The sequence below is a fragment of the Mixophyes fleayi genome, chromosome 6, assembly GCF_038048845.1.
Source record: "Mixophyes fleayi isolate aMixFle1 chromosome 6, aMixFle1.hap1, whole genome shotgun sequence".
NCBI classification, from domain to species: domain Eukaryota; kingdom Metazoa; phylum Chordata; class Amphibia; order Anura; family Limnodynastidae; genus Mixophyes; species Mixophyes fleayi.
In genome coordinates, this window is record NC_134407.1 from 196,729,956 (window position 1) to 196,757,162 (window position 27,207).

Genomic DNA, 27,207 nt, shown 5'->3' on the forward strand with positions numbered 1-27,207 from the left:
GGGTCAGTCAGGGATGTCACACACACAGGTGGAGGGTCAGTCACACACACACACAGGTGGAGGGTCAGTCACACACACACACCGGTGGAGGGTCAGTCAGGGATGTCACACACACAGGTGGAGGGTCAGTCAGGGATGTCACACACACCGGTGGAGGGTCAGTCAGGGATGTCACACACACAGGTGGAGGGTCAGTCAGGGATGTCACACACCGGTGGAGGGTCAGTCAGGGATGTCACACACACAGGTGGAGGGTCAGTCAGGGATGTCACACACACAGGTGGAGGGTCAGTCAGGGATGTCACACACACAGGTGGAGGGTCAGTCAGGGATGTCACACACACAGGTGGAGGGTCAGTCAGGGATGTCACACACACAGGTGGAGGGTCAGTCAGGGATGTCACACACACAGGTGGAGGGTCAGTCACACACACACAGGTGGAGGGTCAGTCAGGGATGTCACACACGGGTGGAGGGTCAGTCAGGGATGTCACACACGGGTGGAGGGTCAGTCAGGGATGTCACACACACAGGTGGAGGGTCAGTCACACACACACACAGGTGGAGGGTCAGTCACACACACACACCGGTGGAGGGTCAGTCAGGGATGTCACACACACAGGTGGAGGGTCAGTCAGGGATGTCACACACACCGGTGGAGGGTCAGTCACACACACACAGGTGGAGGGTCAGTCACACACACACACAGGTGGAGGGTCAGTCACACACACACACAGGTGGAGGGTCAGTCAGGGATGTCACACACACAGGTGGAGGGTCAGTCAGGGATGTCACACACACAGGTGGAGGGTCAGTCACACACACACAGGTGGAGGGTCAGTCAGGGATGTCACACACGGGTGGAGGGTCAGTCAGGGATGTCACACACGGATGGAGGGTCAGTCAGGGATGTCACACACGGGTGGAGGGTCAGTCAGGGATGTCACACACACAGGTGGAGGGTCAGTCACACACACACACAGGTGGAGGGTCAGTCACACACACACACCGGTGGAGGGTCAGTCAGGGATGTCACACACACAGGTGGAGGGTCAGTCAGGGATGTCACACACACCGGTGGAGGGTCAGTCAGGGATGTCACACACCGGTGGAGGGTCAGTCAGGGATGTCACACACCGGTGGAGGGTCAGTCAGGGATGTCACACACACAGGTGGAGGGTCAGTCAGGGATGTCACACACACAGGTGGAGGGTCAGTCAGGGATGTCACACACACAGGTGGAGGGTCAGTCAGGGATGTCACACACACAGGTGGAGGGTCAGTCAGGGATGTCACACACACAGGTGGAGGGTCAGTCACACACACACAGGTGGAGGGTCAGTCAGGGATGTCACACACGGGTGGAGGGTCAGTCACACACACACACAGGTGGAGGGTCAGTCAGGGATGTCACACACGGGTGGAGGGTCAGTCAGGGATGTCACACACGGGTGGAGGGTCAGTCAGGGATGTCACACACGGGTGGAGGGTCAGTCAGGGATGTCACACACACAGGTGGAGGGTCAGTCAGGGATGTCACACACACAGGTGGAGGGTCAGTCAGGGATGTCACACACACAGGTGGAGGGTCAGTCAGGGATGTCACACACGGGTGGTGGGTCAGTCAGGGATGTCACACATGGGTGGAGGGTCAGTCAGGGATGTCACACACGGGTGGAGGGTCAGTCAGGGATGTCACACACGGGTGGAGGGTCAGTCAGGGATGTCACACACACAGGTGGAGGGTCAGTCAGGGATGTCACACACGGGTGGAGGGTCAGTCAGGGATGTCACACACGGGTGGAGGGTCAGTCAGGGATGTCACACACGGGTGGAGGGTCAGTCAGGGATGTCACACACACAGGTGGAGGGTCAGTCACACACACACACAGGTGGAGGGTCAGTCACACACACACACCGGTGGAGGGTCAGTCAGGGATGTCACACACACAGGTGGAGGGTCAGTCAGGGATGTCACACACACCGGTGGAGGGTCAGTCAGGGATGTCACACACACAGGTGGAGGGTCAGTCAGGGATGTCACACACACAGGTGGAGGGTCAGTCACACACACACACGGGTGGAGGGTCAGTCAGGGATGTCACACACGGGTGGAGGGTCAGTCAGGGATGTCACACACGGGTGGAGGGTCAGTCAGGGATGTCACACACACAGGTGGAGGGTCAGTCAGGGATGTCACACACGGGTGGAGGGTCAGTCAGGGATGTCACACACACAGGTGGAGGGTCAGTCACACACACACACACAGGTGGAGGGTCAGTCACACACACACACCGGTGGAGGGTCAGTCACACACACACACACACAGGTGGAGGGTCAGTCACACACACACACAGGTGGAGGGTCAGTCACACACACACACACAGGTGGAGGGTCAGTCACACACACACACCGGTGGAGGGTCAGTCAGGGATGTCACACACGGGTGGAGGGTCAGTCAGGGATGTCACACACGGGTGGAGGGTCAGTCAGGGATGTCACACACGGGTGGAGGGTCAGTCAGGGATGTCACACACGGGTGGAGGGTCAGTCAGGGATGTCACACACCGGTGGAGGGTCAGTCAGGGATGTCACACACCGGTGGAGGGTCAGTCAGGGATGTCACACACCGGTGGAGGGTCAGTCAGGGATGTCACACACGGGTGGAGGGTCAGTCAGGGATGTCACACACGGGTGGAGGGTCAGTCAGGGATGTCACACACCGGTGGAGTGTCAGTCAGGGATGTCACACACACAGGTGGAGGGTCAGTCAGGGATGTCACACACGGGTGGAGGGTCAGTCAGGGATGTCACACATGGGTGGAGGGTCAGTCACACACACACCTGTGGAGGGTCAGTCAGGGATGTCACACACGGGTGGAGGGTCAGTCAGGGATGTCACACACGGGTGGAGGGTCAGTCAGGGATGTCACACACCGGTGGAGGGTCAGTCAGGGATGTCACACACACAGGTGGAGGGTCAGTCAGGGATGTCACACACACAGGTGGAGGGTCAGTCAGGGATGTCACACACACAGGTGGAGGGTCAGTCAGGGATGTCACACACACAGGTGGAGGGTCAGTCAGGGATGTCACACACACAGGTGGAGGGTCAGTCACACACACACAGGTGGAGGGTCAGTCAGGGATGTCACACACGGGTGGAGGGTCAGTCACACACACACACAGGTGGAGGGTCAGTCAGGGATGTCACACACGGGTGGAGGGTCAGTCAGGGATGTCACACACGGGTGGAGGGTCAGTCAGGGATGTCACACACGGGTGGAGGGTCAGTCAGGGATGTCACACACACAGGTGGAGGGTCAGTCAGGGATGTCACACACACAGGTGGAGGGTCAGTCAGGGATGTCACACACACAGGTGGAGGGTCAGTCAGGGATGTCACACACGGGTGGTGGGTCAGTCAGGGATGTCACACATGGGTGGAGGGTCAGTCAGGGATGTCACACACGGGTGGAGGGTCAGTCAGGGATGTCACACACGGGTGGAGGGTCAGTCAGGGATGTCACACACACAGGTGGAGGGTCAGTCAGGGATGTCACACACGGGTGGAGGGTCAGTCAGGGATGTCACACACGGGTGGAGGGTCAGTCAGGGATGTCACACACACAGGTGGAGGGTCAGTCACACACACACACAGGTGGAGGGTCAGTCACACACACACACCGGTGGAGGGTCAGTCAGGGATGTCACACACACAGGTGGAGGGTCAGTCAGGGATGTCACACACACCGGTGGAGGGTCAGTCAGGGATGTCACACACACAGGTGGAGGGTCAGTCAGGGATGTCACACACACAGGTGGAGGGTCAGTCAGGGATGTCACACACACAGGTGGAGGGTCAGTCAGGGATGTCACACACACAGGTGGAGGGTCAGTCAGGGATGTCACACACACAGGTGGAGGGTCAGTCACACACACACAGGTGGAGGGTCAGTCAGGGATGTCACACACGGGTGGAGGGTCAGTCACACACACACACAGGTGGAGGGTCAGTCAGGGATGTCACACACGGGTGGAGGGTCAGTCAGGGATGTCACACACGGGTGGAGGGTCAGTCAGGGATGTCACACACGGGTGGAGGGTCAGTCAGGGATGTCACACACACAGGTGGAGGGTCAGTCAGGGATGTCACACACGGGTGGTGGGTCAGTCAGGGATGTCACACATGGGTGGAGGGTCAGTCAGGGATGTCACACACGGGTGGAGGGTCAGTCAGGGATGTCACACACGGGTGGAGGGTCAGTCAGGGATGTCACACACACAGGTGGAGGGTCAGTCAGGGATGTCACACACGGGTGGAGGGTCAGTCAGGGATGTCACACACGGGTGGAGGGTCAGTCAGGGATGTCACACACGGGTGGAGGGTCAGTCAGGGATGTCACACACACAGGTGGAGGGTCAGTCACACACACACACAGGTGGAGGGTCAGTCACACACACACACCGGTGGAGGGTCAGTCAGGGATGTCACACACACAGGTGGAGGGTCAGTCAGGGATGTCACACACACCGGTGGAGGGTCAGTCAGGGATGTCACACACACAGGTGGAGGGTCAGTCAGGGATGTCACACACACAGGTGGAGGGTCAGTCACACACACACACGGGTGGAGGGTCAGTCAGGGATGTCACACACGGGTGGAGGGTCAGTCAGGGATGTCACACACGGGTGGAGGGTCAGTCAGGGATGTCACACACACAGGTGGAGGGTCAGTCAGGGATGTCACACACGGGTGGAGGGTCAGTCAGGGATGTCACACACACAGGTGGAGGGTCAGTCACACACACACACACAGGTGGAGGGTCAGTCACACACACACACCGGTGGAGGGTCAGTCACACACACACACACACAGGTGGAGGGTCAGTCACACACACACACAGGTGGAGGGTCAGTCACACACACACACACAGGTGGAGGGTCAGTCACACACACACACCGGTGGAGGGTCAGTCAGGGATGTCACACACGGGTGGAGGGTCAGTCAGGGATGTCACACACGGGTGGAGGGTCAGTCAGGGATGTCACACACGGGTGGAGGGTCAGTCAGGGATGTCACACACGGGTGGAGGGTCAGTCAGGGATGTCACACACCGGTGGAGGGTCAGTCAGGGATGTCACACACCGGTGGAGGGTCAGTCAGGGATGTCACACACCGGTGGAGGGTCAGTCAGGGATGTCACACACGGGTGGAGGGTCAGTCAGGGATGTCACACACGGGTGGAGGGTCAGTCAGGGATGTCACACACCGGTGGAGTGTCAGTCAGGGATGTCACACACACAGGTGGAGGGTCAGTCAGGGATGTCACACACGGGTGGAGGGTCAGTCAGGGATGTCACACATGGGTGGAGGGTCAGTCACACACACACCTGTGGAGGGTCAGTCAGGGATGTCACACACGGGTGGAGGGTCAGTCAGGGATGTCACACACGGGTGGAGGGTCAGTCAGGGATGTCACACACCGGTGGAGGGTCAGTCAGGGATGTCACACACACAGGTGGAGGGTCAGTCAGGGATGTCACACACACAGGTGGAGGGTCAGTCAGGGATGTCACACACACAGGTGGAGGGTCAGTCAGGGATGTCACACACACAGGTGGAGGGTCAGTCAGGGATGTCACACACACAGGTGGAGGGTCAGTCACACACACACAGGTGGAGGGTCAGTCAGGGATGTCACACACGGGTGGAGGGTCAGTCACACACACACACAGGTGGAGGGTCAGTCAGGGATGTCACACACGGGTGGAGGGTCAGTCAGGGATGTCACACACGGGTGGAGGGTCAGTCAGGGATGTCACACACGGGTGGAGGGTCAGTCAGGGATGTCACACACACAGGTGGAGGGTCAGTCAGGGATGTCACACACACAGGTGGAGGGTCAGTCAGGGATGTCACACACACAGGTGGAGGGTCAGTCAGGGATGTCACACACGGGTGGTGGGTCAGTCAGGGATGTCACACATGGGTGGAGGGTCAGTCAGGGATGTCACACACGGGTGGAGGGTCAGTCAGGGATGTCACACACGGGTGGAGGGTCAGTCAGGGATGTCACACACACAGGTGGAGGGTCAGTCAGGGATGTCACACACGGGTGGAGGGTCAGTCAGGGATGTCACACACGGGTGGAGGGTCAGTCAGGGATGTCACACACACAGGTGGAGGGTCAGTCACACACACACACAGGTGGAGGGTCAGTCACACACACACACCGGTGGAGGGTCAGTCAGGGATGTCACACACACAGGTGGAGGGTCAGTCAGGGATGTCACACACACCGGTGGAGGGTCAGTCAGGGATGTCACACACACAGGTGGAGGGTCAGTCAGGGATGTCACACACACAGGTGGAGGGTCAGTCACACACACACACGGGTGGAGGGTCAGTCAGGGATGTCACACACGGGTGGAGGGTCAGTCAGGGATGTCACACACGGGTGGAGGGTCAGTCAGGGATGTCACACACACAGGTGGAGGGTCAGTCAGGGATGTCACACACGGGTGGAGGGTCAGTCAGGGATGTCACACACACAGGTGGAGGGTCAGTCACACACACACACACAGGTGGAGGGTCAGTCACACACACACACCGGTGGAGGGTCAGTCACACACACACACACACAGGTGGAGGGTCAGTCACACACACACACAGGTGGAGGGTCAGTCACACACACACACCGGTGGAGGGTCAGTCAGGGATGTCACACACGGGTGGAGGGTCAGTCAGGGATGTCACACACGGGTGGAGGGTCAGTCACACACACACACACACCGGTGGAGGGTCAGTCACACACACACACACAGGTGGAGGGTCAGTCACACACACACACACACAGGTGGAGGGTCAGTCACACACACACACACACAGGTGGAGGGTCAGTCACACACACACACACACACAGGTGGAGGGTCAGTCACACACACACACACACACACCGGTGGAGGGTCAGTCACACACACACCGGTGGAGGGTCAGTCACACACACACCGGTGGAGGGTCAGTCAGGGATGTCACACACGGGTGGAGGACATGTTACATGTACACAGACGTGTCACAGAGAAGTGACAGTTACTGCGCAGCAGGTCACGTGCAGAGATAAGAACCGTCCGAACCGCAACATCCGTCAGAGGAGCCCCCTCGTGGCGTCACGTGACCCCTTACACTCCCCCTCCCCAACCGTCCTGACAGCTCCCAGCCCGCCCGGGGCATTATCTATATACCTCCGCCTGTTGCTTTTTATTATGTATAACTGGTACACTGGCGGTCACCACTATAATAACACAGAGTCACTATACAAACAGCACAGACTCGGAGCACCCATACTGCACACCACTAGAGCTGTCACATCCTCACCAGCACATACACATATGTACGTGTACAACACCTTGCAAGTCAGGTCGTACAGAGATCCCAGTGTCCCATAGAACTTGCTGCTGTTGAGTGACACCGGCAACTCTCCATTCGTGGCCACGAACATCTCACCGGTTCTGAGCGAGACCCGAACCAGGAACTGGGCGGAGACTACCCCCTAGAGGTGCCCAATGAGACGGGCGTGGTCCGTAGTAACCCCGCCTATCAGCCCCGCTCTCTTGCCTTTGGCCCCGCCTATCAGCCCCGCTCTCCTACCTTGGCCCCGCATATCAGCCCCGCTCTCTTGCCTTTGGCCCCGCATATCAGCCCCGCTCTCTTGCCTTTGGCCCCGCCCACCTGTCCAGATCAGCGCAGGTTCCAATCATCATCTGTAATTACTGAAGTAATCTCCTCAGTCTCTGCCACATCATTGGGAACCTGGCCCCAGTTCAGTGTCATTATAGTGTATTTACCTCCACTTTCCAATAACAATAGTCTGGACTAGTTAATTAATGAACACAATCTGAGAACATTTTTAACACAAATAAATTAATCTTAGATTATAGCAGGGCCCTCTTAAGAACATCTTGGGCCCCCGGGCACAGCAGTGCACCGGGGCCCCTATATATACAGAAAAAAAAAAAGATTATATATATGGGCCCTGCAGCCCAGGGGGGCCAGTCGGAGGCAGCAAAAAAAAAAAAAACCTGAAAAAAAAGAAGAAAATACTTACCTTGCGGTCAGCTGGCGATTCGGCTCCCTCCATGGTCTCCTCCTTCATCACGCTCCGCAATGGATGTCGGGCGGACGTGATGACGTCACGCCTGACATGCACTACGAGCGCGACGGAGGAGGAGACCAGGGAGGGAGCCGGATCGCCAGCTGACCGCAAGGTAAGTATTTTCTTCTTTTTTTTCAGGTTTTTTTTTGCTGCCTCCGACGGGCCCCCCTGGGCTGCAGGGCCCTCGGGCACCTGCCCATTGTGCCCAATGGGAAAGACGGCCCTGGATTATAGTAAAAAAAATATATGAAAAACCTAAAGCACATAAATTGCAGGAATATAAAATATCCTAAAAGCTGCAGCTGTAGGATTTGCTAATCCAATATATACTATAAAAGACAAGTGGAAGTGTTGAGCTACTTAAGCAGCTGTGTTGGCATAGACTCAGATGTGAACTAGTATGAAATACTGTGTGATTGCTCAGAATACTCATCACATTAAAACTGAGATTAGTGGTTTTCTACAGGTATTAATACTGGGTCTTGTTGATGGCCTAGAAACTAAGGTGTCCATAATTGCTAAAGATACTTTAGCTATGTAAAGGTCAATAACACATAGCGGAATAGTAACTTCCTGCAGAAATATTTAGAAAAAATGGAAAACTGGTTTGTGAAATACCATATGAAAGTTAATATAGTAAATAAATGTTATATAAGCCTAGAACATGGCAAAAAATTATACTGATTGCATATTAAATGGAATACATATAGGAAAACTGAGATGGATAAGGTCTAAGGGTCTGATTCGTTAAGGGAAGTAAAGCAAGAAAATGAGTAACTTTGAACCCTAGCAAAACCAAGGGGTGTAAATGAGTTTATTATTTTGCACATAAGGAAAATACTGGCTGTTTTTTCATAACACCTGATAGCTTTATTTGTACACTGACATTAAAAGTTGATCTAGGACATGCTCTGCTCCAATTATAAATCTGTCCTCATATTTTAAATTTACATCCCCCTCCAATACAACATGGTTTTGCCAAAGTCCAAAGTTACTTATTTCTTTTGCTTTACTTTCCTTAATGAATCAGGCCCTAGGAATCTAAGTTTACAGAAAGCTGAGTAGCACTACACAATGCCAGGCAGTGGCTGCAAAGGCAAATAAAATCATGGGATGCATAAAAATGGGGATATATGCACACTATACAAACATATTACCGTACCTCCCAATTTGCTAGTCCCCGATAGTGGGGCAGGGGGAGTGGTCCCATCACAATGGGGGCGTGGCCATGCCACCAAAGAGCTGCCCAGCGCTGTAAAGCACTAGGCTGCCCATTAGCTATCTCCCTTCCGCCAACATTCCCAACCATGGGACAAACATGTCGGGACAGGGCCCTAAATTCAGGACTCACCTGCTGAAATATAATGGCGGTTGTGAATATTATTACCATTGTATACATCACTAGCTAGATTACATCTTGAACGTGGGGGTACAGTTTTGGGCACCTCATGAAAAGGAGGACATAGAAGAACTGAAGAGAGCTCAGAAGAGGGCATGCACATTAAAGCAGAAAATCCTATGAAAAAATCAGGTGCATTTATTAACATAGATCATCTTGGCAGGCTATAAGAAAAATGTTGGTATTTACCATTTCCCTTATTTGTTTTTTTCCCCAGGCTGCAATAAATGATTTATAATTCTGAACTATCACGGCAACCACAGTCACATCGCACATGATGCAGTGAGCAGACAAACTTTGGGACTTGCCTCCAAGCTGTGTCTGCACTGCACTTCCCCCTCTGCCATCACATGACATGCCAGTTGATGATTTAACTAAGGCATAATGAAAGTGAAGCTATTAGGAGCACTTAAGCTTTCTTAACAATAGAAAATATCAGTGTTTGGTGACATCAAAGAAATAAAGTGAAAACAATACTAAAATTTGTGGTCCAGCTGTCATTGTGTCTTCTTCTTTCAATATAACACTTCCAGCAACACATATAAATGGGAAATAAAAATATATGCCAATAATGTAATACAGTCACAGAATACACCACTGTGTAAAAAGTTTGGAGTGAATCATGTAATATTCCACTTCAAATCCAAGGAATTCAGGGTAGTGTCCCCAGAAGTAGTGCTCTTACCAAAAGTGTATAAGGAAAATGTGTTTCATATATCAACCATGTAGTTTCCCATGGTAATATGCATACCAGAAATCTAAATATAAATGACAGATAATGATTTGTAAGAGAATAGCTAGAGAAAATTACTATCAAATTCATAGTTAAAAGGTACTTAATTTGCTATTTAAATGAAATTAATATATAAATAAATCTATGTGCGACAGTGGGAGTGATGTATTACTATCAACATATATGCATAACAATAAGTGTATTCAAGGTCAATACAAAACGTTGTCTAATTAATCTGTACCAAGGTCCATACAGAGAACAAGGGGTAACACCACAGTGGGGCATAGATTATATTCTTGCTATTAGAATGCACTGACAAATTATAAAACAATACGGAGATATTTTGTTCATCTTATTTAGGTTGAAAACATATTTAAACCATAACAACCAAGTTAAGTTCAAAATTGCACCTAAATTCCATGTTATTAAATAGCGATGGTAAACAAATAACACGGTAACACAGCAGCGATAAAACAATCCTGATAAAAGCAGCAGAGACAATACCCGGACATTACCCTGTGCCAACAGATTAAGATTGTTCCCATGTCTATCATGAACGATTCTGCACCAATGTGGCATTTGGTGGGCTTATGCCATTGGCTGCCACAATCCCGAGTAAAATGTTATGGGGATTGATTCAAACCTACTAGTTGCAGACCTAGAGGGGAGCGATCGGAGTGGGCTGCATCGGCTGAGAGGCAGGCAGGGAATCCTGACCAGCCACTCTGATTGTGGTACAAAAACCTACACAAATAATGGTCGATACTGCCTACTTCCTGTCCACGTGTCCCCCTGGGTCTGACTATCCTAAAACAATCGGGGACAAACAACTGTGGCCTATCTGACCGTTTTGAGACCTCCCTCGCTTAACTAAATGCAGTGAGTTCCTTCAATCAAGCCTTTGGCCACACACTCAGGAGGCAAGAGACAAGAACACACAGAGGGACAAGGTGGAAGTAGACAAGAAGATATGAGGAAGAAGGGCCCTGCTTGTGACAGCTTACAATATAATAAGTAGGGGAGAGGCGGAGACAAGGAGTAAGAATGTGGGTGTAGGGAGGCTGAACCTGCATGGTTGCAGTTAGGAGAGAGACTTGTAGGCTTTGAGTGTTAAAACATTGGAGGCCAGTGAAGCGTCCGATTGGACGTGGGAGTGATTGGACGTAGGAGTTTGTTCCATAGGTATAGGCGGCATGGGAGAAGTCTTGGAGACAGGAGTATGGGAGTTTAGGCAATGATCATTGGCAGTGTTGAAAGGACGGGAGGCAGTGTGGAGTGTGAGGAGTACGGAAATGCACGGTGGCTAAGTGGTTAGCACTTCTGCCTTACAGCACTGGGGTCATGAGTTCAATTCCCCACCATGGCCTTATCTGTGTGGAGTTTGTATGTTCTCCCTGTGTTTGCGTGGGTTTCCTCCAGGTGCTCCGGTTTCCTCCCACACTCCAAAAACATACTAGTAGGTTAGTTGGCTGCTATTAAAATTTACCTTAGTCTCTCCCTCTCTCTCTCTCTGTCTGTCTGTGTGTGTATGTTAAGGAATTTAGACTGTAAGCTCCAATGGGGCAGGGACTGATGTGAATAAGTTCTTTGTACAGCGCTGCGGAATCAGTGGCGCTATATAAATAAATGATGATAAGATGTAGGGGGATGTTGTAAAAATTCATCTTGCAATGAACAAAAACACAAAAAAATACGTCACCAACAAGACACTTACAGAAACCAGTTATCCCATAACCTGTGATTGTGAGTGACTATGTCTGTGACAGAACGTATGTGCTTTTCTGTGTACTTTGTACAATACCCTGCAGGGAAGCTTTGTGACGTGTTGATGAATACACCTGAAATGAGGCGTGAAGTCACACTGTGAATAGCGAGTAAAATTAGAAGGTTTTGCCTACACTTTACTTAACACTGTTATTTGTGTCCTTAGAGACTAGTGTCTGTGCAAGACATCATCATCATCATCAGGTCCTATCATGGCGTAGACAGAGCAACATAAAAACTGACATAAATATACAGAACTTACTTTATTTTCAACTTCCAAGTTTTGAAAATATCAGACTTGCAGGGGGCATGTTATAAATTTAGCTAACATGCTAAATTGTTTACTTTAAGAGTGCAAATACGTCCCTTTTTACAGGGCCATCTTAACAACATTGTGGGCCCCTGGGCAAAGCAGTGCACCGGGGCCCATATATGTGTGTAAGAAAAAAAAAGTGCTTGCAGTGAATGAGGGGCGCGATGACGTCATCATGCCCAACATTCACTGTGAGCGCAGCATGGAAGAGAGGACCAGGGAGGGAGCCGGATCACCACATGACCTGACCACCAGGTGACCGCAAAAGGTAAGGGTTTTTTTTGTTTTTTTTGGGTTTTTTTTAAACAGGATTTTTTATTTTCTTCCTGCCTAGGGCCCCCATCCCGCTGGGCCCCCAGGAACCTGCCTATCGTGCCCAGTCGGAAAGACGGCCCTGCATTTTTATCATAACACACCTAGCAAAAGTACTTGTGTTTTCACAGGACTGTGTTATACAGGGTGCACTTAGGATATCCCTTATTGTCATATCATGCTACTAAAACCTTATTTGCCACTTTTCTTCACTCATCCAGCCTCCGCCTTAGCAAAAAATGTTATCTCTAACGCAGACACAATGGACATGTTACAAACATGACACAGAAACCTACATTTTACCTCGCTGGTAGTATTTCAATCAAGGATTGTAAAAACATAAAAATCACCAAACATGCACAGGGCCTAATTATCCAATAGGAAGCTAGGCTGAGGGAGAGGGGTGGTGCAAAATTGTCACGACCCTTTTAAAAAGTCAAGTGGAGTTGAGTTTCCAAAACACGGGAAAATAAACATTGTTTAGGTGGTTGGATTTTAAATGAAGGAGGAGTCCGTTATTACCTACCGCTTTTTTAACCTGGCGTGGAAGGTGAGGGAGCATAATTAGCATATTAGCATAGGGCGGCCTGAATCATTAATCAAGCCCTGGAAATACACCTACAAATAAAAATATTATGCAGCTCTAAAGACTCATTCTGCACAATATTTGCTCTGTTTTCTCTCTGTGCTGAATTCCTACATATTGGTCCATGTCTGAAACAAAGGTAGACCTGCTAATAGGAACAGGATAGAACTCCTGATTAGACTAGGAGTAGGATAACACAAGAAGGCACAGAGACCACAGGACAGTGGCAAGATGCACTCACACAAATATCTCTATCTGCCAGATACTAGAGATTGGAGCCAGGAAAAATCCAAAATGAAGAAGTAAAGGCATGGGGGTATAATTACTCTGCGGCGGTTACATAGAACTGGCGATTCCTGACGCTTTGCAGTCATTTTTTAAAATTACACTTTTATTAAAGACAAAGCCCATCGGGATTTGCCTTTAATAAAATTGCTGTTTGACGAAAATTACTTTAAAGTGCGTGGAATCTGAGATAACAAGTGAAAAGAAGATCCCGCCACTCAGCTGAGTAGTTGGAACTCTTCCAACTTCACTGGAGAATATTGTAGTCAGAAGATGACTGCTCACATGAGCCAATAGAGGCAAATATACATAGTTTACATTCGGGGAGCAGGGCAACTTTGCTGTTTCCTGCCCTGACAACTATAAATTTCTTGCAACTTTCCCACATAGAAGTAAATCTAATGTTACCTTTGACTTTCTTAAGTCCAACTCTGTGAATGAATGGAATGGAAAACAAACAAAAAAATTAATAACTGTAACCCTGTTTGCTTAGTGGGTGCTTGTGGTGTATATCTCTATTACACCTACCAGCAGGACCCTCAGGTCAACTACCCAGCTGTAGCTCAGTCTCCCTCACCTCAGGATGACGTGTGTGAAGAGCTAACAGGATTCCCCCAGCACGTGCAGGTTTATTTAAAGTCACAATAGGGCAGGTGTAGCAGTATACAGTCACCAGTGTTGAATTGTGTGTCAGACCTTCTTATTTGGGCAAATAAACAAGGTAGATCTTTATTTACATCTTCCAGCTTTATGATTCGTCAGAACTGACACGTTCTCATTGTAGGATTGTCACTCTGTCTGTCACACTTCTCTGAATCTACAGAGTTGTGGTCACTGCAGCATACTCGTGCACCTGCTGGTCCTGGCTTCACCTAACTCCCTGGCTATGATTGGGGTCCTATCAAAGGCAGCCTCGACCATCCCAGCTGCCTCTCAGAGAAAACACCACTTGCTCACCCTGCCCTGACTGTACTCGGAAGACTTCCTCTTAGAACTCATGAGTATCAGCAGCAGTACTTAAATAGCAATCACTACAAGCAGTACTCCGACACATACAGGCATCACTTGATCAGATGATAGCCAAATGGGTATAGCCTAGACCTGAACTGGCATCACTCAAACTTAAGCCTGAAACTTAAGTTTTCCATCTCCAGTCTAAAACACAAATAAGATCTTGTGACCCTAATTCCCACTTTCTAAACACCTGGATCCCACAAACAATCACAAACACGTCCCTTTTGAAAATCTTTCCTTAAGATATATAGTAGGGTGGTATCATTTAATATGATATATTTTCTGATAAAGTAGTATGTCAGTCATTTGATTGTAATTTTGCAGGTAAACTGAAGCGAAGCAGAAGATGTCTCTGGAATCTCAGACAGCGTTTCCTACCTCCAACATAAGGGAGACACACAATGCCACACCCTTCCCATCCTGAGAGTTATGACTAGCTTCGTTCTGGACCACCTAACCACACTCATTTATCTCGAGACCATGTCCTTTTATCAGAAAGCTTCACTCCTAAAAATTGGTCTCGTTAGGGGGTTCGGGGTTCATTATTATTGGCTATGCTGCAGAATAAATATAGGAAGGCATAGGCAAACCGAGGGGGGGTTTCCTAGTGCCTAGAACCCCCCTATAAGCCTGGGGCACTGTATAATTGAGGTGGCTGGACCCTGCTCCCGCTTCACACAGCTCTGCTTGAAAAGGGAGAGCTGAGTGCACCTAACAGTAGTGCACGCAGCATTGCCCATGTATATTATGGGGATAGGAAGAGTTGAAGAGCAGCCAAGCACTGTCTAATATTATAGCCACGCCCACTGGTGGCATGGTGTGGAACCATCCCTCTAGAAATCCTGCGTTTGCCCCTGGAAGGACAAATGATCACTGTCACCACATAAAAACTAATATCGAACTGTGCGGCACAGGCATTATTGCTTCATTCTTGGTAATGAGTGCAAACAAAAAAGAAAATGGAAAAAAGATGGTTTAAAAAAAGTATTGGCTAGGTACAGGCATATGTTCACAATGACTTATACATTAAACAGGCCATTGAGCAAACACACTACACACATACAACACACGACAATATTGAGAGTCAGGGGTACATTTTTTTAGAACATTTTGGTTTTGTTACTTAAGGCCAAACGGCAAATAAAATAACATGTTCTTAGACCGCACGGTTTGAAACCGCTATCCTGATGTATACAAACTGTGCGATTTAAGAAGCTGCGATTTGCAAATCTGCACATTAAACCACCACAAAAAAAGGCAGGTGTTTTGTCTTACAGGCTTATCACTTTGGCACCTTGATTTTACATTTCAAAGTTTTGGTGCCTTATTCATTAAGGAGCGTAAGTTCATTTGCGTGCCGTATCTTGCATAAAATCACTCTGTGCATGTGCGAAAACGGGACTTATGCCAGAGAACACAACTGCATGCAATTCATATTCGCATGCAAATGACACTTCTGACTGCCTACAATTTGAAGGGTATAACAGGTAGGGAGAGGTGAGGACTAACGTGGGCCATGTACAGTTAGGACGTGCCAAGGTTGAGCACACGCACATGTGGCCAATTGAGGCTCTGGCCATCTCTCGGATACATGTTATTTAGCCGTATCACTTGCTACAGGGTAGATGTAAGAGCCGACTGATAGTGATACAGACGTTTATGCATGCCATAAGGTGTTTGCAAATTAAGAGCAACTGAAAAGATTTATGTACAGTCCGCATTAACATCATCATTTATGTATTTTATGTAAAAAAATGAGAAAACATTTTTTACAAATATATATATATTTTTTTTATTAATTGTTATATTATTAACAGCTGTTGATGTAATTAATATTTGGGGCCTTTATATTGCACATATGCAGTGTGTTCTGTCTGTCTGCATACAGCAAGTGCCGTATAAGCAGAGCATACTTATACCCGTATTCAACAGGAAACATTTCTTCAGATCCGTTGGTTCATCAATACGGGCATACCTGCGTTCAAATTGCTTGTGTTTTTTTTTAAATGCAGTTTGCATTCAGATTGCGTTCCTTAATTAATGAGGCCCTTTGTTTTTATTATATACATGTGTTTACATTGTTTGTTATTAATCAAATGCTACATTTTTTTTTTAATACATATATCTTTTAATATATATTTACAGGGACTTTTTATCAAGTGACATACAGCTAATACACGCTTTTTTGTACATTATAATAGTAGTCCGGTGCTATTTGCTACCACTGATTGCTCTACAAATCTGAGCTCTTCTGAGGCCAGGCTATTGCACTTTGTAAGAGATCCCCCACGCTCTGCCATACATCATACTTGCCTAGTTGTAGGCACTAATAACGGGAGATCCCGGGCAGGGGGCGTGACTAAAGGGTGGGATGGGGCGGTCAATTGCGTCAATCGCGAAAATTATATTTTGATGCAGGGGGCACGATTCACAGTGAATCGCATTATTTTGGCCAGGTATTTTCCGGATACGGGAGACTTGCCTGCTCTACCGGGAGTCCGGGAGACCGACCCGGACTTCGGGAGTCTCCCGCATATTACAGGAGAGTTGGCAAGTATGCCATACATGCTTAATAAAGTGCTATACTATCAAGCACATTACAGTGCTTGCTAGTACATTTAATAGTTACAGCTAGACTAATATGTATATATATATATATATATATATATATATATATACATACAAGTTAACCCGTGCATGATACTCATGCATTCTAGTCAAATCAAGCTACTTAAGGTCTTAAAAAGGTTCTTGTCATGCATTTGGGCCTAGCCCAGGCCTCCTCAGGGGAAGAGCGTTACTTCCCGACGCAAGCGCCCTTTTTAATGTGTGTTCATGAGGTAAAATTACCTCACGAAAATGAGTTTGACCCCTCAACTGGTAAATTTAGCCTTTACTACCCCTCCCACGGGGGGAAGGGGGGATGATGGAAGTTAACAGACTTCACTATTCTAATTTTTTTGTCAAATAATGTCAGTATACCAAGTTTCAAGTCAATTGGATGAGTCCTTTCTGAGAAAATAGTTTTTTCCACACACACACACACACACACACTAACACACTAACACACGGCTTTTACTTTTATAATGCTAAGAATTTTGTAGGGCAGTGTAAAACTCCGCCCAGCAGATGGCGCTGCAGCTTGTTTGTTGTTTTTTTCCACACACAGACTAACACACGCCGCTAGGTTTATATATATTAGATATATATATAATGTGTGTGTGTAAATATATCAGAGGCGGAACTAGTGAGCTGTGGGCTCCGGTGCGGGGAAGCAGGAAGGAGGGAACCAGGGCCCACAGCTCACTAGTTCCCCTTGCAGCGGGCCCCAATATCTCCATGGGCCCTGGTGCACTGCACTGTACTTACTATTATGTGGATCTCTCACCAATACTGAAAACTTCCAACATAGGCCCCCATTAGTAGTAAGTATAGGACCTTGCTGCACTGACTACATGGCAGAGGCCCAGTCCAGGGACCCACAATGAGAATAAGTATAGGGGAAGAGGGGCTGCAAAACAAACAACACAATCACCAAAAGGTAGAAACCAGATTTAATACTGATGGAACAATGAAGACTAACTAACACCTGTACAGGGGGATATGTGCTATTACATGTTATTTTTGTGCCCCACTCGTTTGTCTTACCGTGAAACCAATGCCCACTGTAGATGTAAAGGATCCTGGGAGAAATTTGCCCTGGTCAAATTGCACAAGCAGCGAGGTCTTTCCCACAGAGCTGTCTCCTACCAGAATAGTCTAAATGGAAGCAGAAGGTGAAATATCATTAGGAAACGTACAAAGTCGACATTACATACGATGGTAACGAAACGCGCCAAGACCAGCTACTAATTGTTCATTAAACAAGACTGCCAAGAGATCAGCATGCCTCTGCTATGAAAATCAGGAGTTACCAAATTCCTGCCACTTGTTGCAATCACTGTGCTATCATTGCATTATTTGGGACTGAGCAGACAGGCTGCTCTGCTGTGTTCACCACCTTACAGTGAGTACTCAAGATGATCTGTAGATTAATAGATGTGGATGTTTATATGCTTGCTTATGAATATTGTTATATGTGAGGTTAACAACAGTTTATAACTAGCAACTGATCAATTGAACATTCTTTTCAGCCATTTGAACTAGGGGTATAACAACACATGATTTGCATCTCAGAGTGGATCTGAGGTACCCCTGACACTACTGCGAGTCATTATCCGCTCACAGTCAATGTTCTTCAACAGTCACAACTAAGACTAGGGGCTAGATTTACTAAGCTGTGGGTTTGAAAAAGTGGGGATGTTGCCTATAGCAACCAATCGGAGTCTAGCTGTCATTTTGTAGAAGGTACTAAATAAATAAAAGCTAGAATCTGATTGGTTGCTATTGGCAACATCCCCACTTTTTCAAACCCGCAGCTTAGTAAATCTAGCCCTATGTACACACTGGAGGTTTTTCAGCTGATTAACAGGCCCATAAACGACAGCTCGGACTCGTGTGTATACTCACACAATGAACGACAGTCGTTCCAAAGTGCCGATTGTCGTTTCATTTGGTTGGTCGTACTGTTTAATAATCTTGTTCCAATCACCTGCTGATCATGTAGTGTGTATGCACTCACAATCGCGATCTCTATAGAGTTTACACAGTCACTGGGTTATATTTACTAAGCTGCAGATTTGAAAATGTGGAGATGTTGCCTATAGCAACCAATCAGATTCTAGCTGTCATTTTGCAGAATGTACTAAATAAATGATAACTAGAATCTGATTGGTTGCTATAGGCAACATCTTCACTTTTTTCAAACCCACATTTTAGTAAATATACCCCAAGATCTTTTCAGCCGATACCGGCAATGAACTTGTCACTGTGACTAAATATAGAGAGTGCTGCAGATGGAATAGTTTGTTTGCTCGTTCTGAGATTGAATATTTTGTTTCAGAGTCACAGAAGCTAACGAAATTTGTTAGGACATGTGGATAGTTATAACAAAGCGGTTTTAATCAGTGTGATTGAATGAATGAATGATTGACAATTGTGCTGTCATTCTCTAAACGACTAGAGGACCAGATGAAGAGCACAGATCTGAAGGTAATTCGCGTGTAGTGTGTACGCATGAATCGTCCAACAGATCAGACCTTCAGTCGTAGGTACAATCGTTGTAGATAACAAGTCCGGTCGGAAAATTCTTCAGTGTGTACCTAGCCTAACAGTTGTTTGAAATCGCCACTATCTCTAAGGAGGCTAATAAGCTAAATCGTTCCCTTGTTTTTGCTAAAAAGTGTGTGTTGCCTCCATTTTTCATGAGCCCAGTCAATTCATTAATCTTTTCTCTGCATATGGATGGTACACTTATCACAGGATCAGTAGCAATTTAACAACTGACTGATATAGGTCCATATCTTATATTTTCACATGTCGGTGAGTTACAACCATTTGTTGATCATAGAATTTATTATTGTTAATATATTTTTAAATATTGTTAAAATATATAATATTATTAAAATATTGACACTTTTTACATTTATCCATGAGAATCTGTGTTAGTAGTTATTTCTGTGATAGATATCATGGAAAAATTCCAGCACTGCATAATTTTTTCTTTCTCCTACCAGAATAATTTAATTGGAGGCAGAAGGTGAAATATCATTGGGGAACTGCCATAGTCTACATTAGGTTTTTCTCCTGTTACTCCTCAGCTGTAGGTATCCCTAGAAAGTTTTTACATATCTGCACTGGATTGGACAGTCCCAATTTGTGACAGCAAAAAGGGGCATGGCCTACGGGAAAGGGTGTCATCTTCTCAAAGTGGGCGTGGATTATATGAGCTGAGCTGGGGTTTGGTGAATGTGGTCATAGCTTGAAAGATTCGGGGGATTGGTTTAAAATGCCACTTATCCAATTGGGATTCTTGGCAAGTATGCTTTTAAGGAAGGGAGAGGTCTAATTATTATTATTATTATTATTATTACCATTTATTTATATAGCGCCACTAATTCCGCAGCACTGTACAGAGAACTTAATCACATCAGTCCCTGCCCCATTGGGGCTTACAGTCTAAATTCCCTAACACACACACACACACACACACACACACACAGAGACTAGGGTCAATTTGTTAGCAGCCAATTAACCTACCAGTATGTTTTTGGAGTGTGGGAGGAAACCAGAGCACCCGGAGGAAACCCACGCAAACACAGCGGAGAACATACAAACTCCACACAGATAAGGCTATGGTCGGGAATTGAACTCATGACCACAGTGCTGTTAGGCAGAAGTGCTAACCACTTAGCCACCGTAATTAGGACCGAAGGAACATAATCACCGAGGCTGGACCAGCACTGCACTAATTAAGAGAGGGTATGTGTTAGGTAGATCACGTGTGAAATAAAAGGGGAGCTGGTTAGGAGGGACCCAATGGAAGGAGGGAGGGAGTAGTTGTAGGGATGGCCGGAAAAGATTAGAGAGGTTTAAATTAAGGTAATCAAGGAGTGTAGACTAGAATGGTTTTTCAGAATCCCCACCCACGCAACAGATGGATTATAAATTGAATTGCATGTTAACATGTGTTTTATTTGCAGACAAAGCACTGCAGTCAAATTCCTTTGAGAGTGCGGCATAAATGATCGATACAACCCTTATTGGGGGTCTTGGAAAAAACCAGACGACTAGAATGATCTTTCAGAATTACCTGTTATGTAAGCTACATGTTTTGAACAAGATACTGGGATCTACATAAGAATAAGGATTTTTCTGCCACTGGGAAATATTTTATTCACACTACTTAAACCAATTAGCCACAACATTAAAACCACTGACAAGTGAAGTGAATAACATTGGTTACAATGGCACCTGTCAGTGTGTGGGATGTAAGAAAGTGGACAGTCAGTTCTTGAAGTTGTTGTGTTAGTAGCAGGAAAAATGGGCAAGCGTTAGGATCTGAGCGACATTGACAAGGGCCAAATTGTGATGGCTACACGACTGGGTCAGAGAATATCCAAAACAGCAGGGGGTAAATGTATCAAGCTGAGAGTTTTCCAGCGGGTTTGAAAAACCAATCAGATTCTAGCTGTCATTTATTTAGTACATTCTACAAAATGATAGCTAGAATCTGATTGGTTGCTATAGGCAACATCTCCACTTTTCAAACCCGCTGGCAAACTCTCAGCTTGATACATTTACCCCCAGGTCTTTTGAGGTGTTCCCAGTATGCAGTGGTTAGTGCCTACCAAAAGTGGTCCAAGGAAGGTCAATCGGTGAACCAGCAACAGGGTCCTGTGCGTAACAAGGCTCATTAATGCGCGTGGGGAGCGAAGCCTAGCCCATCCGGTCCATTCCCACGGAACAACTACAGTAGCACAAATTGTTGAAAATTTTAATGCTGACTATGATAGAAAGGTGTCAGAACACATAGTGTATTGCAGCTTGCTGCGTATGGGGCTGCATAGTCACAGACTGATCAGAGTACCCATGCTGACCCCTGTCCACTGCCGAAAGTGCGTAAAATGGGCACGTGAGCACCAGAACTAGACCATAGAGCAATGGAAGAAGGTGGCCTGGTCTCATGGATCACGTTTTGGATGGTCAGTGTGCGTCGTTTACCTGGGATGCGCTATAGGAAGAAGGCAAGCTGGTGGAGGAAGTGTGATGCTCTGGGCAATATTCTACTTGGAAAACTTGGTTCCTGACAATTATGTGGATGTTACTTTGACATGTGCCACCTACCTAAACATTGTTACAGACCAAGTACATCCCTTCATGGCAACGGTATTCCCTGATGGCAGTGGCCTCTTTCAGCAGGATAATGCTTCTTGCCACACTGCAAGAAATGTTCAGGAATGGTTTCAGGAACATGACAAAGAGTTCAAAGTGTTGACTTGGAGTCCAAATTTCCCAGATCTCAATCCGATCGAGCATCTGTGGGATGCACTTTGAAAAACAAGTCCGAGCCATGGAGGCCCCACCTCACAACTTACAGGAGTTAAAGGATCTGCTGATAACGTCTTGGTGCCAGAAACCACAGGACACCTTCAGAGGTGCCTCGACAAGTCAGAGCTGTTTTGGCAGCACAAGGGGGACCTACACAATATTATGCAGGTGGTTTTAATGTTGGGGCTGATCTGTGTAATTTCATCCTCTGCTATGTTTCAATCTATTTCTATTTTGTTTATATTTCTTTATTGCTGTTTTTTTGACTTCATCTTTTATCTATAGTTTACTATATTCTATAATAGACGGTCATGTTCTTCTAGCCTGTTTTGTGTTGCTTTTTGCGTTCACTTATTTAATTATTTAGTTGCCCCAGTTCATTTGTTTCACATTTTCTTGGTTTTCATTTTTTTCCTTTGACAATTTTATTGTGCCTTTTATTGGCTTCTCTGCCCGGCTGCTCTGATTGTGTTTAAAACACAATCAGAGTAGCCGGGCAGCACACTCTCCCTGCCTGTCTCTGCCGAACGGACCTGTACATAGTGTGCAGCCGCAGGCAGCCATAGCTGTCAAAAAGGGGCGGGGACTAAATAGCCACCCGTAAAATAAATTTCTAGACCCGCCCCTGTTGAGGAGGGCACACTGGGGGCGGCAGTGTGCTGAGGGGGTGCGATTGCCTCAATCGCCCCCACCTGGGAAGAGAAGAGGCAGATTAGTGGGTGTCAATCTGACACCATGGCCCATCACTACTGTGGTGATCGCGGACACCCGGCAGCGTCACTCACAGTAATTTGGTGCTACGGAGCTCCCGTAGTCTAGGGGAGGAGCCCTGTGGCACTGTCATGAAATGCAGTGCAGGCAGCGTACATCGCATTACCACTGGATCACCAGGCGGACCAAACGTTTATTGTCCAGCCCAGCCCGCCCCTGCAGCGTAGGTAGGGAGACTGTACACTGTTTTCAGGCAGCCATGTCTGGCAAGAGGCGTTTCCAGTGGTGTGCTCACCCTGAGGAACTCTCCTGCCTGTATCTCATCCTCCTTACAGCAAAACTAGTGCCCGGCATGTTGCATTTGGATACTCAGACCCCCCCCACACCTTCACCAGTCAATAGGCAGACACTTTCAAAGGGAGTGTAGGCACACAAAATAAATGCATTAAAATAAGCAAAATAAGAAAACTATGAGGTGTGAACTAAGGTATAAATATTAGTGGACTTGGTAGTGCACCCGCCTTGCTTACCACTGGCCCTGGCCGAGGCACCCCTGTGAGATCTCCAACGCACCCCAGGGAGCCTGGGCGCACAGTTTGGGAACCACTGGTCTAAGATAAGACAAAAAGGCACCTGGGGCTTAATTCAATGATGTAATTTGCACTTTTGTTTTATATGAGACAATGTTGTCATTGAGATATACATCATGAATATACAAACATGCTCTAATGGTGCTAACAATTAGCCTCCCCCTAACCCAGACCTTCTTTTGTTTGACATGATTAGTTTAGGAGGCAGGGAGTGAAGTTGTAGGCTGCCTGGGTGGATTACCAGAAGTTAACACAAGGGGGTATATGTATCAAGCTGAGAGTTTTCCGGCGGTATGAAAAACCAATCAGATTCTAGCTATCATTTATTTAATTTATTCTACAAATGACAGCTCGAATCTGATTGGTTGCTATAGGCAACATCTCCACTTTTCAAACCCGCTGGAAAACTCTTAACTTGATACATTTACCCCAAGGTGTTATATCCAGTATATGGTTACAATTACAATAAGGTATCATCATGTATTAACTGCCTATACTCACTTTTCCCCTCCCTCCCTCTCTTTCATGCTGTGCCTGAGCCCCCAGAGTTATAGTGCTTACTGTTAATTGTACTGTGCTGTTTCACCTTGTACTGTGCTATTGTTTGTCCTTGTACGGCGCTACGGATACTTTGTGGCGCCCTATAAATAAAAATTAATAATAAATAATAAAATTAAAAAAAGACTTGTATTCACTCAGATAATATCCATGCTGTTGCTGTTTTTCCTCTATCTATCCCTACCACTTCCTGGTCACATGTCTGTCCTGTACAGATGTATATTATTTATTATTCCACTGTAACGTTATTAAATGTAATCAGAGTTCCTCAACCACATGAATTTTGATTTTCAATCAAGGTAAATGTAAAATATATTTATGCTGCACAGGTTAATTTATTATGTCGGGAGACTCCTTTAAATTTTATCATTAGCAGAATTGTCATCAATTAAAAGCTGGACTCTGTCAATACCAACATTAATAATAATGCACCATTAGGGTGGTGGGTTAAATTTAGCAGCCATATAATACTTTGTAAAATACTGATTTTTCACAGTAACTAAAGACCATGGGGTAAATTTATCAAGCTGCGGGTTTGAAAAAGTGGAGATGTTGCCTATAGCAACCAATCAGATTCTAGCTGTCATTTTGGAAAATGTACTAAATAAATGGGCAGCACGGTGGCTAAGTGGTTAGCACTTCTGACTTAGCGCTGGGGTTATGAGTTCAATTCCCGACCATGGCCTTATCTGTGTGGAGTTTGTATGTTCACCCCATGTTTGCATGGGTTTCCTCCGGGTGCTCCGGTTTCCTCCCACATTCCAAAAACATACTAGTAGGCTAATTGGCTGCTATCAAAATTGACCCTAGTCTCTATCTCTCTGTCTGTGTCTGTATCTTAGGGAATTTAGACTGTAAGCTCCAATGAGGCAGGGATTGATGTGAATGAGTTCTCTGTACAGCGCTGCGGAATCAGTGGTACTATATAAATAGATGATAAATGATAAGTAGAATCTGATTGGTTGCTATAGGCAACATCTCCAGTTTTTCAAAAACGCAGTTTGATAAATTTATCCCCAGATATCCCAGTGTAGATTGTAAATGACTTAATGTGATAATATATGGAATTAACATACTAACGCAGTTAATATGTCTTATATTGCTCTGAATTTACTAACCAAATTCATACTATGTGGCCAAGAGTCTGCAAAATATCTTAAATATTGAATAGCACAGTTTAGAATAGGTTGGCTAGCACAGACTTAATAGAGAGGGAGTCACATCACACCTATATACAAACTAAACCTCTTCTTGATATATGTTTGTTTATTCACCTGAGAGCTCTATGGCCATACAAGCACATAGGTCAGTGATGGCTAACCTGTGACACTCCAGGTGTTGTGAAACTACAAGTCCCAGCATGCTTTGCCAGTAGATAACTAGCTGATAGCTGGCAAAGCATGCTGGGGGCTTGTAGTTTCACAACACCTGGGGGTAAATGTATGAATCTCCGGATTCTTCATCTCCGGCGTGTTCAGCCTCTTCAGCGCTTAAATTTAAAGCGGCGCTGCATTGTAAAGGGAAACTTCCCTTTACAATGCAGCGCCGCTTTAAATTTAAGCGCTGAAGAGGCTGAACACGCCGGAGATTAAGAATCTGGAGATTCATACATTTACCCCCTGGAGTGTCACAGGTTAGCTATCACTGACATAGGTCATAGTACAGGGAGGTGTCTTATTACATCCTAAATAATTACAAGTGCTGTTATCCCTGATTATACACATTCTCTAAAAGATTGCATATCACTAATGAGATATTACAATGCAAGGACCCTGTAATCAGTGACCTTGCCTAAGTACCATTAAATATGTCTGATAACTGCAAAATATTACAGTATCTTTTTCAGAAGTCCTGTTGATTGGAGAGTTTATCACAACTCATGGTAAATAAAATGGAGACATTGTTCCAGAGTATTATAGCTTTGTATTAGTATTGTCTTGGTTTTCCTTTCCTCATATAAGGCTGGGTACACACTAGAGCATTTTCGTCCAATAATCGGGCAAATCAGTCGACATACGACCGCTTGGTCGGAAGTCAGCTTAGTGTGTATAGTGTCACAAAGGTCGAAAGTCTTTCCAATTGTTGACTCATTTGGTTGGTCGTATTGTTTAATATTTTCCGACCAATCACAGACCGATCATGTAGTGTGTATGCACTCATGCCCACGATTCCCATAGAGTTTACAGAGTCGGGCTCTTGTCAGCCGATGCTATCAATAAATGTCCCAGTGAATAAATGTAGAGAGTGCTGTAGAAGGAATAATTCATTTGTTCATTCTGAGTCAGAATATTTAGTTTCAGAGTCACAGAAGCTAACGAAATTCGTTAGGACATGTGGATAGTTATAACAAGGTGTTTTAATCAGTGTGACAATGTGACAAGAATGAATGAATGAATATTGTGCTGTCATTCTCTGGAGACTAGAGGACCAAATGAAGGACCAGATGAAGAGCACAGATCTGAAGGTAAATCGTGTCAGTGTGTACGCATGAATCATCACACTGATCGGACTTTCAGTCGTAGGTACAATCGTTTCAGATAACACGTCAGTCGGAAAATTCTTCAGTCTGTACCTAGCCTAAGGGTTCACAAAGAATTTTCTGATGCTAGAGTAGTGGAGTGAAGAGTTAAGGAACAGGGAAGTAGTGTTTTGGGAATGGGACTGGTGATAAACAAACAATGAGCTTCTCTAACAGGGGTCATACTAATTAGGCACATAAACCGTGCACATAGAACAAAATTGCTGATGCATTGGCAAGATTTAATTGGAAAGCATTTAAGGAAGCGACGCCTGAGACGCATGCAGTTAGTTAATATGTCCATCTCATGTATAGCAGATTATCAGGCTGGCATAGAGG

The 27,207-nt window shown here is 46.5% G+C and overlaps 1 protein-coding gene across 3 annotated transcripts in view; it reads right to left on the bottom strand.

Annotated features, from left to right (window-relative positions):
• The window catches only part of RAB37 (RAB37, member RAS oncogene family), a 72,353-nt gene that overhangs the window by 41,777 nt on the left and 3,369 nt on the right, over positions 1 to 27,207 (bottom strand). For 2 of the 3 annotated variants that reach the window (XM_075177895.1, XM_075177892.1), the window contains exon 2: positions 18,211 to 18,321. In XM_075177895.1, the coding sequence (XP_075033996.1) occupies positions 18,211 to 18,321 (111 nt within the window). Of the gene's footprint in view, positions 1 to 7,409; positions 7,606 to 18,210; positions 18,322 to 27,207 lie in introns of those variants that run through there. The other variant, XM_075177894.1, reaches the window with a different exon arrangement.